Source organism: Dendrobates tinctorius, unplaced genomic scaffold, assembly GCF_039654945.1.
Source record: "Dendrobates tinctorius isolate UK_male_01 unplaced genomic scaffold, ASM3965494v1 ptg000047l, whole genome shotgun sequence".
NCBI lineage: Eukaryota > Metazoa > Chordata > Amphibia > Anura > Dendrobatidae > Dendrobates > Dendrobates tinctorius.
In genome coordinates this window covers 3,625,209-3,639,150 of record NW_027361715.1, presented here as the reverse complement: position 1 = coordinate 3,639,150, position 13,942 = coordinate 3,625,209, and the positions used below count along the sequence as shown (strand labels likewise).

General features: G+C 46.4%; 1 protein-coding gene across 1 annotated transcript in view; it reads right to left on the bottom strand.

The window, feature by feature from the left end:
• Positions 1–10,915, bottom strand: part of NOD2 (nucleotide binding oligomerization domain containing 2) — a 45,023-nt gene extending 34,108 nt beyond the window's left edge. Inside the window, exons 1-3 of the mRNA XM_073576181.1 lie at positions 10,801–10,915; positions 1,506–2,019; positions 742–850 (exon numbers count right to left, since the gene is read on the bottom strand). Of these exons, the coding sequence (XP_073432282.1) occupies positions 742–850; positions 1,506–1,964 (568 nt within the window). The 5' untranslated portion in view covers positions 1,965–2,019; positions 10,801–10,915. The remainder of the gene's footprint in view (positions 1–741; positions 851–1,505; positions 2,020–10,800) is intronic.
• Between the last annotated feature and the right edge of the window lie 3,027 nt (positions 10,916–13,942).

Here is a 13,942-nt window from a genome sequence, read left to right as displayed (position 1 = left end):
TAGGACCATACAGTTAATTTCATTAGCAAAATTGTCCAGACAGATGCCCTTTGAAGAGCCTTAACAAATAACTATGGTTGTATTATTGTATACTATATGAAAATGAAAATCAAGATCATGAGAATTAATTTTGGAACTTAACAGGGCAGGTACTATTTGCATGATTGCTTCCCTAAATGTATAGGGGGTGAAGTGCAGAGTTTGTGCTTACACATAAACTGTTACAGACTGGATTACGACACAGTTTACCTTACAAAATCTGAAAGCAAGTATTAATGGCCTTTTAACCTTTAAATAAAATTCCCCTTTCATAGGTTTTAGCCAACAGATATGACAAGTGTTATCACTTAACACGAATTAATACTCAACAGAATCATATTTCGCGATACAGAAGAGGAAGTCAATTTCTGTGAAACACTAATCATGTGGATTCATAAGAAAGTCTGGCAGATGTGGTAAAAAATTCAAGGAAGTCTAAACATTGGTTAAAAATAGTGATTTGTTGTATTGTGACATCAGCATTGTAGGAAAAAAGGAAAAAGCTTGAAAGGGTTGCCTTTTTTATTCCTCTTAGTTATGAAGAATAGAAGGTTTTCTCCATTACTTCTCTTTACCGTTAGCCCCAATGGCTTACAATGAGCCAAGCTTGTCTGAAAAATAATATCATGACAAACCTTGTTCCACATTACACTGATGGCCAACATAAAGTCATAATACAAAAAAGAAGTGACCTTCACTTACCATCAGCAACTTGTCCAACTAGCCCTTGGCCTAAATTGTGAATGAATTCTATTAAGTATCTTGCGGGTTCATTTCCCTTCAACCGGAGGAGATCAAGGAGTCTTCTTGCCTTGATAAACCCAAAACACAATGGTACACATTATAATATAAGAAAGTCAAAATGCCAAACAGTATTGAAATGATGTTTAAAGAAATCTTTCTCCACCTCAAAAGCTAAAAAAGTTGTTTGCTTTTGACAATCTGTTCTTGATAGGGCAGAAAATGAAGCTGATCACAAGGTGTCCTGTGGTGGTGCCTCCATGCGATCAGTTGTGATCTACAGGAGAGACGATCAGCAGGTGATTACTTATTCTGCAGCACCACCACAGGAGAAATGAAGAATTACAACTTTCTAATTCCACCTGGAATTGCCTAAAAAAGCACATTAAATCTCTTCAAAAAACAAACATAATGCACAGCATGGTCAAAACGATATTACCATGCACATGTTCTGTCTTTTGTCACCTCTTTTAACCGTGTCAGGGTTCGGAAACCTTGAAGTGCTTAGAAGTAAAATGTTCATTTTACTCTATATACTTGAAGCTACAGAAAAAAGATGGTGGAGGCTGAGCAACCTAAAAAACAACTCAAAGGACGCTGGCAAATTTGCAGGAAAACCAATGCCAGCATTTTCCTAAAGCATACTTTGTTGTAAGGATTTACGTAATCATTAAATAATTTATCAATATATTATTTCACAGGTACATTTGCATTTATGAAGTCACCTTCTGGGATGTGGAATATATAGGCAGCTGTATATGCTCAATTTCCATCTGTGTGACATAGCAATGCGCCAAAAGTTGTTGCAAAAGTGAATTTATATAGTTATGGATTAATCTGATAATTCTTGGTCGATTCCTTTGTAGATACTGAGAAGCTTTAGAGAGGTCCTCAGGAGGCTGCAGAACGAGGTGGTCTTCCGAAGGACAATTCTCAACTTTATGTAAAACATCCAAAAACTGTTTACAAGCGATTTCGCCTTTGCAGGTGACAGCGTCCAGGAGGCTCCTAACCAGAGCAGACTGTGGTTGAGTGACAAGACTCAGTTCTTCATAGTCTTCCCAATTAAGGACATTTTGAGAAAGAAGATGGTCAAGCACAAATTCATATTTCTCCACTGACTCTCCAGCCAATGTAGACACCAAGTGACCTCTGTTAGTCTGGACAGTCTGCAGTGAGCTCATCCCACATTCTGATTATGGAGGAGTATTCTATGTCCAGTATAGAAGAGATAGACTCCTAAAAAGACACAAAAACAGGCATAAAAGTCTTCTGTTAACAACGATCATGAGTTATTGTGTCAGGTATGTAAAGCTTGGCGGAAATAATCCTTACCCTTTGTACTGCGGTGACCCAGCTTTCCAGTTTGTCTCATTTATTTGTTGTAATGTTTTTCTTTTTACTTGTGCAATCTATTTCTTTGCCCAAATTACCTTACCTTTTTTTATTCTTTGACTTCAATAGGTAACAATGCCAGATAAGAGATTTTCTTCCTACAGTCCATTGAAAAGTTTATATACAAAGCAGGTTTGGACAAAGTCTTTCGCTAATAGTATCCCTCGACCTGCCCCCACTCCCACTCTGTCACCATGTAGAACGTTTCATACCAACGTTTTCTTTAAAGCTATACTGGTTCAACTGGTTCTCTCATCTTCTATCCCTTCCAGCTCATTCCTGGCATCTTTAGCAGAAATCTGATAAGAACCGTGCCATTTATAACTCTCTTATGCCTTTTTTTGGTACATGACTGTCATCTAAAAGTTGAACTTTAACTCTATGTTTTTGTTTCCAGCTGTATATTATGCTACTCCTGTATGACATATGCAGTTATTATATTGATCTTCTTATGATTGCCCTGTCACCTGTGATTTATAAACCATATCTGTGACCACCGTGCACATTACACAGCCATAGACTGCAGTACGGCAGTGCTACATTACAACATAATGAACGTGAATGTGAACTTATTGTCACTCTCAAGTTGCAATGTAACTTTTTCATACTGTGATGTGCAGAATGGTCAAAGTCACCATGAAACCCTTACCTTGCTACGCAGTGTTTCAAAGCCAGAAGTGTCATTATTCCTTGGTGGTCGGGTTATAATTACTACATGTGTCAGTGCTGTCACGATTCCTCCTATCAGTGTGTCTGGACGCAGTGAATGATAGTTCTTCCATCCAAACTAGGACAGGGGTGAACTGTCATTATGGTGATTGACAGCTCTGCCATCCAATCAGATACTGGGGCGGGCGGAGCTGTCACTGTCTGGAGTGACAGTTTATCTGTCCAATCAGGACTAGGATGTTCCAGGGCTTTATGTGTGTCTCTTGTAATTATCTGGCTTTTAAACCAGCTATCTGGCTTTGATGCCAATTGTATCTTTGCTCATGAGGTGTGTGCTTGCTTTGTGCTGCATGTTTGATATTCTGATATTTACGGCTCAACCAACCCTTTGCCTAGCCTTTTTGTCATGATCCGCTACCTTCTTGGAATTCTGACCTCGGTCTGTTTCCTGACTATGCCTTGGTCTCACTTCTATGTCTATGATGCACCCTCTTGGCTTTTGACGTTAGACTTCTTGATTACCCATCCTTACGGCTTGACCGCAAGTAGTGCCTAGCATCAGAAGTACCAATAGATGGCGAGAGATATGTACAAACAAAATGAAAATGCAGCATGCTACACCATTGTATATTTCTCTAGATGTAAGTGTCCACTTACACTTACATGCTCCTCTACTAGAAGTGATCCATCCAGCTGCCAAAGCAAAAGCCATAGAAGAAAACTCTGATACAGTGGCCCCGATCCATCATTGCTTTTGTGCTTTTTTTCTGGAGTAAAATAGTTCTAAAGATACATTGACACTACCGTGTTTTTGGTCCGAGTGCTGTCCACTGCAAAAACTGGCATCGCACGGACCAATGTTATTCAATTGAACTGTTCAGATGACAGTTTACTTATACAGGCTGAAGGCTCTAGCCTCTTTCGTATTTAAGATATGATTCGCCCATTTAAGTCTATGTGTGGAACCCAGGAGTCCTTTTGCCAAGTGGCAATGCCTCCCTCACAGGGAGTAATGTAATACCTGGAAGCAAGAAGGGGTTCCCTTATGAGCTGTCAGTAGGAGAGAAGTCGAGCAGAACCTGGGGAGTGGAGCTGTGATTAAACTCGCCCCAGAGCTGAGCGCTAGGAACTGGATACCGGAGTATGTGGTTGTGCGGTTACTGAAGTCCCGGCAGCTAAATCCGGAGGGCAGGGGACTGCAGGTCTCCTGGTCCAATCTAATACCCGGTGGCACAGCAGCATATCAGAGCTTGGAGCCGACACAAATGAGAGGCACCTGTGATAGACTCGAGCTGCCTGCCATGCGGGCAATGGTTTGCTTTTAAAAACAGAGAGAAACAGTTAGCAGCATGAGGGTGAGCTGTTAGGCAGTGAGGAAAAAGAGAGGACAGTGCAGAAGGAAGGGCTCCGTACCTCCCTGGCCAAGTGTATCCAAAATTGTTTCCAAACTGCTGGCTCTCCATCACGATCTGTTACCAGTGCCCCGGTCTGTACTATCAACCATCAACTAAAGTAAAAGAAAACTTCAATCCTTGTGTCTTCCAGTGATCTCTTGAGCCTGAGTCCTGCACCACAAAGTACACGAAGCCTGACATAAACAGAACCAGTAGCACTGGGGCCCAGGCCAGCTCCACCTGTGGGGAGCAGAACAATTCCAGCTGCATCAACATCAGCCCCAGCGGTCTCCTTTAGCAGCGCCGGCCATCTGTTGCCGAATACCACAGGTGGAGTCACGTTAAATCCCATATACATATTCCCCATTTTACCGCACAGCCAGGGCCACGGAGTCAGGTCACGGCCCTGTGGCTTCCCTAAAGAACTGTCTGACCCGGTTCTGAGTACCCCTCAGCCCTGGTGAGCTGTCATATGGGTGCGCAAAAAGAAAACAATGAGATCTCATATGGATCACCTATATAACATCCGATTTCTATGAATACATTGTAATGATTAGCATAGGAAACTTTATTTGGTATTGTAAGTTTTATTCACCATTAAATTATAAAAAAGGATGTTATACGGATGTAAACAAAAGAACACATACAGATGACAATACAGATATAAAGATCACTGCGTATATGCGGCTGCTAGGATTCAGTGTGCTTTTTGCTCTGCTTCTTAGATTGTAGTGTGGGGTGGGAAAATGTATGAGAGCTGGACCCCTGTAGTCTTCCCACCAGGTACCCTAACAGCTCGGTGTTACATTGATTTGGTGGTGCAACCAGTGGCACAGCATTTTCTCCAAAGTGTCCCAAGAGTCTGTGAAACAATCTGTGACGCTGAGTCACTTCTCATGGACAAGCCATGAGTCAGGGTAGTCAAGAAGTCAGAGGTAAAGATCCAATAGAGTACGTCATAAACAGAGAGAAGAGACAAAGGCATAGTTAGATCACAGTCCAGAGTCAGAATTACAAGGTCAGCGTGCGTCAAGGAAAAGGGGTAATTCAAATGGATAGTCAATAGGCAAATGCAGGGTCCGGCAACGGAAGATCAGACTATCTGAATTCGGAGCACAAAGCACACTCCACACTGATCTGAAAGCTAAGACTGACAAATATCTGGGACTTATAGCTCAGTTAAGTAGCAGGTTAATCACTTGGAACAGAGAACTTCCAGTCTCACATTGGATGGCTGAGCTGTCAATCAAAATACCGACAGCTCAGCATGTACCTGTACTAGATTGGATGGCAGAGCTGTCAGTCACTGCATCCAACAAACACTGAGAGGAGGAATTGTGACAGAGCCATTTTAAAACATGATATCGGCAGACTGCATGTTGCTTGTGGGTCACCCTCCCAGGGCCGTGGGGTACTCGGTACCGGACTGGTATCAGTGGGATGTGTCACAGCAGCAGTGACCTGGACCGTGGCCCTGGGAGCCCAAGCACTGGGGGAATGGTGAATGGTAGAATGTAGTTAGATGGAATAGTTTGTGACGCCTCCTGTGGTGTTCGGCAAGTGAGATGTTAGGCCGACGCTGCTTTCAGATCCTCTGGGGCTGGTGATGGGTTGCAGCCAAGATGGTGAAGCTCCCCACAGGTGGAGCTGTAGCCCCAGGGCAGTGTGGATGTAGAGGAAGAGGAGAGGCGCAGGCGGTGTAGAAGCTGGTACCCAGATGTAGCGGTGCTGGGTGTGTTGGCGCAAGAATCAATGGAGGACACCAGGGCTTGTAGTTCCAAAGCTTTACTCACAGTCTGTAGTACACACAGGTGCCTGCCTCCGTGCCATGTCCTCCAGGTCAGGGGCTCAGCCAACCTCCAGGAAAGATGGAATGCTCCCTTCCCACGCTCCGCCAACATGTGCATTTCTGAACGTCTCCTCTTATAGCGCCTTTTAGTGTGAAGATCTCCTAGTACTGAGTTACACTGGAGTTCCTCCTATCAGATGTTCCCAAGAACTCTACTTGTACGGCAGACAGCTGTAGCCTGCTTCGGGGACTCCTCACTCCTGAGTCCCAGCTCTCTATCTGTGTTGCTGTTGTGCCCCCAAGTCTTAGATGGGAGTAGTACATTTACAGCCCACTACTCCACCGGTGTCTGCTGCAGAACCATTAGTGTCCATACAACCTCGGGGACCGGGCCCCGGCCTTACGCTTAGAACTTCTAGGCAGGGTTCTTCCTCTAACCCACGTCCTCTGTGTTCCCTTATTCTCCTACGTTCCGTACTTGTCTTTCTTTCCTATGGAAGCTCAGGCTTCAGTTCAATGTCTTTCTCCTTCTTTCCTTTCCCGTGCCAGCAGACCCGGGTTACTCAGGTCTGCTGCAGCACTCCTTCCTCCATCCCACTCTCAGGGATCTTCTTTCCGCACTCCTCTCTGAGTGACTTCCTCCCTCAGACTCACCGACTGACTGACCTAAAATCCTAAACCTTCCCACTCTTTTATGTATTCTCAACTCCACCCACCTCCCAGCACGTTTCGTGTTCCAAGCAGGGAGCCACCAAAGGTGCTCTGCTACACTCTAAGCAAAGAGCCGCAATGTGGCTTTGCTGAATTACCCTGTTGTGTGGGGTGCGAGTGTTGGAGCGTGGTCAGGAGTTCCCACCTTACCTAGATGGTGGGGCACCACACCTTAGGAGAAGGTGCAGTACCTCTGTGGCGACTGAGCCTCAGGGGCACCACATACCCCCCGTTAAACACAGCACGTCCGCGAACTGCAAGGCAAACAAAGTTGACAACACAGGAACATACAAATTTTTTGCAATGCTGAAAAAGCATTTCTTATACTAAACTTCCCAATGCGGGAGGTACTCATTCTTGAATGTTGCAAACAAGTCTTAATTAACTATCTAAAGCCTTAATTCAAAAGTGCAATTCTTAGTAAATTCAAAGTGCTATTATCTATTACTCACTATTACGTCAGTATTCTTCATCAACACATTTCTTCATCATCTTTCCTTTTTCACACTTTCTACTTTTCTATATACTTGGTTCACCATCTACACTTTCCAAGTCCTCATGCTTTATTCAAATCTCTCATCTCTTTATTAAAACATTCCTACATCTTATATAACAGTTATCATAAGACACATCATCAAATACTTCACATTAAAACTTTCAATAATTCTTGAAAATGCGGGACACTGCTCCCAGCCGGGATCTCTTGCAGTGTCCTTTGATTGGAGTCACGCTCCACATGAGGTAGACTTTATCTTCACAAAGTGTCTATGTAAAACCAAGAGAGGGCACCTAAAGAGGTGCAACTATTTACAAACACAGTTCTGGATCACTCAGGGTTCATGATCTCTAAAGTATAGTTCAAATGGAAAAGGCTGCCAATAAAACAGAGCAACACTGGAAAAATAAACTAGGACAGGATAACCAAAAATAGGAAACTGGTGCAAAAATAGAAAACAATGGCACAACTGTGCAAATACCCTCCTGGGCAATGAGATTTGTTAAGTAATGGTTTTTATTCCCTCCTGGGATTCTGGAAGCTGATGATTGGGAACTGCTACCAGATGAAATACTTTGGGTGTCTTCATCCTGCTGCTGATTGCTTGCCAAGCGCATGTATGGTTGTGGCAGCTGGTGTGATTGCCGCCCAGGGCCTTGAAGCTGTGGCAAAGGGAACCCATGATGCATATCAATGCCCACCAGCTGCTCTCCATTGGCGGGTGGTTCCGTCGCCCTGGTGCGGGGCCCGACACCAGGGGAAGCCATAGCCTGTTTGCGCTGATAAGCGGCTACGCAGGGTTTTTGCAGCCAAGGGATCCCGAGGTCACTATCCCAAAGTGACCTAGATTCCTCCAATCCCTGAAGATGCCGAATCGTGCGCGCCTGTTCCAGCCGTACCCTCTTCAGTAGGGACCTCCTCCACCTCCCCATCTCTGACAGTCTAGTGCCCCCAGCCGACTCTTCCAACTGCCCCATTTCAGGTTCCCGCAAGCCAGCCTCGGACAACGTGAATTCAGGGGGTAACCCATTAGTAGGGCCAGGGTATATACCTGGTGCCTCCTGGCGGCGTGGGTTCTGCTCCGGTGCAGGCATGGTGGCAGTGGACGCTGCTCGGTGCGTCACCGGGAACGGCGGAGGAGCTAAGGGCGGCTCCGGGTCCGCGGGGTCTCTGTAGGGACCTTCGCAGCCACGTCAGGTCCGGACGGGGGCTTCTCTTCCTCCGCTTCAGCTCCCGGGGCCTCATACAATTCTTCCTGTTGCGGCAGCGAGGGGGCTCTGGATGCTGCCGGTGGTGTGATGGCGACGGCAGGCTCCGCGGAATCTGCCTGGGGAAGTTCCGATGCAGCAGCGGCAGTTACCGCAGGTGTAGGCCCCTCCCAGGCGTGCTGCCAGTTCAGCCTCCACAAGGCCTCCTGCATCAGTCGCAAACATTGGGTCAGCCGGGCAATCTCCTCCTCCAGCTGCCGGCGGTTCATCTCAGATACTGGGTTGGAGCCTTCAGCCATGGCACCAGGGAGATTCAGCATAACCTCCCTGCGCTCCGCAGGCCTCCTCCCGTCTTCTTCCAAAATGGAGCTCTGGCGTTCTTCTTCCTGCCTCAGCCCCTTTCCCGCCACTGGCTTCTGCCCCTCCTTCCTGGGGCGGCGTCTTCTTCCAGCGCCTCCATACCAAGCCAGTATACAAACCCCTCGGGGGGTGGGCCATGTTGCTGTCACATAGTAATTCAGGCAGGGGAGGCCCAAGACTGTTCACGGTCTTTTCCTAGGACCTCACATATCGTCACGCCCTTCTACTCCGTGCCAGCGGCCATTTTTAATGTTCATTTTACAGTATATTAAATTGGGTCTTCTGCACATTCTCAAAAGTTTTAAGTCCAACAGATCTTAGGCACACAGAACCCGATGGCATCGGGTCTCGTCATCCTGTTCGATGGCATCGGGTCTCGTCATCCTGTTCGTGATGCCAGGTTGGGTCGCCCTCCCAGGGCCGTGGGGTACTCTGGGCGCCCAAGCACTGGGGGAATGGTGAATGGTGGAATGTAGTTAGATGGAATAGTTCATGACGCCACCTGTTGTGATCGGCAAGTGAGATGTTAGGCCGACGCTGCTTGCAGATCCCCTGGGGCTGGTGATGGGTTGCAGCCAAGATGGTGAAGCTCCCCACAGGTGGAACTGTAGCCCCAGGGCAGTATGGATGTAGAGGAAGAGGAGAGGCGCAGGCGGTGTAGAAGCTGGTACCCAGATGTAGCGGTGCTGGGTGTGTTGGCGCAAGAATCAATGGAGGACACCAGGGCTTGTAGTTCCAAAAGCTTTACTCACAGTCTGTAGTACACACAGATGCCTGCCTCCGTGCCATGTCCTCCGGGTCAGGGGCTCAGCCAACCTCCAGGAAAGATGGAATGCTCCCTTCCCACGCTCCTCCAACATGTGCCTTTCTGAACGTCTCCTCTTATAGCGCCTTTTAGTGTGAAGATCTCCTAGTACTGAGTTACATTGGAGTTCCTCCCATCAGATGTTCCCAAGAACTCTACTTGTACGGCAGACAGCTGTAGCCTGCTTCGGGGACTCCTCACTCCTGAGTCCCGGCTCTCTATCTGTGTTGCTGTTGTGCCCCCAAGTCTTAGATGGGAGTAGTACATTTACAGCCCACTACTCCACCGGTGTCTGCTGCAGAACCATTAGTGTCCATACAACCTTCGGGGACCGGGCCCCGGCCTTGCTCTTAGAACTTCTCGGCAGGGTTCTTCCTCTAACCCACGTCCTCTGTGTTCCCTTATTCTCCTACGTTCCGTACTTGTCTTTCTTTCCTATGGAAGCTCAGGCTTCAGTTCAATGTCTTTCTCCTTCTTTCCTTTCCCGTGCCAGCAGACCCGGGTCACTCAGGTCTGCTGCAGCACTCCTTCCTCCATCCCACTCTCAGGGATCTTTTTTCCTCACTCCTCTCTGAGTGACTTCCTCCCTCAGACTCACCGACTGACTGACCTAAAATCCTAAAATCCTAAACCTTCCCACTCTTTTATGTATTCTCAACTCCACCCACCTCCCAGCACGTTTCGTGTTCCAAGCAGGGAGCCACCAAAGGTGCTCTGCTACACTCTAAGCAAAGAGCCACAATGTGGGTTTACTGAACTACCCTGTTGTGTGGGGTGCGAGTGTTGGAGCGTGGTCAAAAGTTCCCACCTTACCTGGATGGTGGGGCACCACACCTTAGGAGAAGGTGCAGTACCTCTGTGGCGACTGAGCCTCAGGGGCGCCACACTTGTGTTGCTGTGAGCAGCCTATGTGGCCTAAATGTGTTAGCATTTTCTGCAGCATCTTCAGACTTGCCTCCCATCAATTACATATATTACATTTATTATTGTAATTACATACTCTATAATGCAGATATGATATAGCAACAACAAAAATGGAGATGTACCCTGCTCTGATACAAGTGACATTTCAGCCCAACAGGCAGAATACCACAAATTCCTGGTATCTCTACACGTTTGCTGTAACGGCAGCTATCACACACATTACAGTGTAGATGATCTGATCTTACAGCGATATAATACATTTCACATACCAGCACACGTCCAGAAGGCTCCAACTTTCTCTCTAAAGATGCTGATCGGCTACTGTGTGACTTTCCATCTGAGTGTAAATGAAGCGAATAGTTAGCAGGACGGAGTGGTAACGTGTCTAGCCCCTCCTAGGTCTTATACACGCTTCCTTTGTTACGTACTTCTACATACTTTACCTCTCATACTCTGCTGAATCACCTCCTCGCTGTGATTACTACAGTTGGTTTCATTTGTTGTTTAGGAAAAACCTTTTTGTTCCCCAAATTCTTACATAGATTTAAAATAACAAGCTGAGCTGTTACTCACCTCCCCAGCCCCAGCAACGCTGAACTCAGCAGATAAGCAGCGTGTAAACTTGTAAGCAGGTTGCGGGATGCAGTGACAGACAGAAGGCAGAGCAAAGGTTAACAAATTTAACAGTTTTAATTTAACATGGGTTAACTCCTCGCAGGGAGATAAATGGTTAAAAGAGTATTAAACAGTTCAATGGCAAGCAATAGGCAAAGTCAATGAGCAATAAACAAGAGGCAGTTCTTTAAATCACTCATGTGTCAGAGGCTTCCCAGTCCACAACTGAAGCTTTGAAGGCAGTGGCGCCAACAACGGCTGGTGCGGTGCTGTTCCAGTGGGGTCCTGCAAACAACGGTCCGTCTTCTGGCAGGAGCGGTCGGTCTCCGGCACCTTCCACTGAGCCCCTAGTCCATAAGTTGGTGCGGCAAAAGCAAATAGAGTCACAGCACTGACAGAGTCTAATGTTGACTGGCAAGTGTCAACTGGCAAGGTAGGCCGCAAATGTCTGTCCAGTACTCGGCTTTCTCTATGTGGCACGTGCGCTATACTCACAGTCACGGAGCGCACGTGTCTCTCTCTGAGCAGCTGCCGTTACCTGAATGGCTCCACTGCACGGCTCTGCTCGGTTTGTGCTGCTCTGCGTGTCCACAGATACCAGTAAACCTCTCATGTAGTAAGTCTCTCACACAGCTGTCCCAGATCTGTGCTCTGCGGCCGGGAGCTTTTCCCAACCAACTCTCACCCGGAGTACTCTGACCAACACGGGTGCTGCTGCACATCTTTCAGCCTTGGGGAACACACCTCAGGATCCTGCACCCAGCCCCCGCGCCTCCACGCGAGCACCGCGCTCTGCACAGCCGGGCACACGGCGCTCCGCACACACACTGTCTCACCGGAGTGCCCGTTGAAGTTCTGCTAGCTATGGTGTTCCAGAGCCTGACTGGCATGAGATTTCTGGCGCAGTGCACAATTCGTCAGACCCTCCAGATTCACAGATTTGCACTACTACATAAATCAGGAGCACTTGATTCCAGCATGCCATCGGCAGTAGAAAATTTACAGCAATTATGCTATGTGGGTATATAACTGTGTCTGCTGATTGGTTGGTAAAAATGAAAGTAGTAGCAAAACCACAATTGATATGCAATGTGTGCATGGGGTTTTGGGGCTCAAGGACTTGGCAAATGAACTGGTAAGGTAGCACGTAGAGTTCGGTAATACACACGCCGCATATTTTGTGGCTCCATAAATAAAGCTTTTAGAGGCAGATATTTGCACATTCTGGCATCCAGCACAATAGGTGTCCTGCGTATCTAGTCACTTAAGGGTATCTGCACACAGAGTGTTTCGCGTTTTTCTAGGCGGTCAAAAATACAGAGCTTTCTAGTGGAAAACACTTCTGATACTCTCTTTCCTTGGAGATTTTTTGGAGGATTTTCACATTTCCTGGAGGGCTTTTGAAGTGTTTTTCAAGCAATTTCGAAGATTTTTTTTTCAGTTTTGTGATTGGACAGGACCTAGTTTGGAGCATTTTGTCCTGCAAGAGGCACTTCAAAAGAAGTTTCATGCACTTTCTTTTTTCCCCATCAGATGTTTTTAAAACCTAAAGTGCATAAAGACAAACTCTCAAAAGACTGAATATATGGCCGCACTGTATATATGACCATCGAGATTTTTTAAAATAGAAATGAGTAGGAAAAGTGGAACATTTTTGAAGAATTTTTCCAGCGTGTTTTAGAGTTGACCTACTTGATAAGACTCCTAAAAAATACTCTGTGTGCACCTAGTCTTAGCCTTCGCTTCAGTTCTTCTGTTTGCTATGTCAAATACTCCCATTGTGTTGGATCGTTTCCGACATGTTTATTTATTGCTTAACCCTTATGGAGAAGTAAAAGAGCATTAAAGAGCTTAACGAGATGATCTACAGTATACTGCAATGACTTATAACAACCATCTATGGCAATAATTCAGCCATCCACATAATAGAAGTATAGTTTTTTGACAACCTGTATCTGCGCTGGATTCTTGTTTTCCGCTCAAGGACCATTCTATCGAACATTTAGGTTTGTCACATTGTTAATGCCACATGTATCAGAATTTCAGTATATAGATTGCAGTGAAGATGTTCTGCAGGAGCCATAAAAAATACTAATTGATTATTTTATGCCCTGTACATGTTTGTGTTCTTCATTTCTTTTGTACAATGATGATGGCCATGCTGGACCTACAGTAAGTGATGATTGACGCTAATATGGGCAGTGGCGTAGCTTCAAATGCAACATGCCACGTGGCGCAATGATAGTATCTGGCATCTGACCACGTCTCCCGACATTGGCTGTACATGGCGTAAGATAGGGCGATTTGTATGGAGCGGGCTCATCTACTGTGCCTGCCCCAAATCTAATGCGTACAATCTGATTTATACAGCAGAAACTTGCCAGTAAGGCCGGGATCACACATGCGAGGAATACGACCAAGTCTGGTATATTAATATCCGGCACTGCCGCCAGCACCCGGATTGGAGCGTGCCGCTGTATAGAAATACATGCAGCCGCACTCTCCGCTCCTGAGTGCCGGCGGCAGTGCTGGATATTAATATGCGAGACTCGGCCATATTCCTTGCATGTGTGATCCCGGCCTTACAGTTGCAATTGGCGCTAATGCTGGTCGCATTGGTTTAACCCATTTCATGCCACAGTGTACATTGACATCTAAGGGGTTTAACAGGGAGCCACCACATTGGACTAAACAACACATTCAGGGGAACTCAATGCTTTGATTGATGGAAAGTGAGAGGCCAAATTTGGATCTTGCCTTTCTTTTTCCAGTGGCTCAGTGGTTAGCATTGCAGCC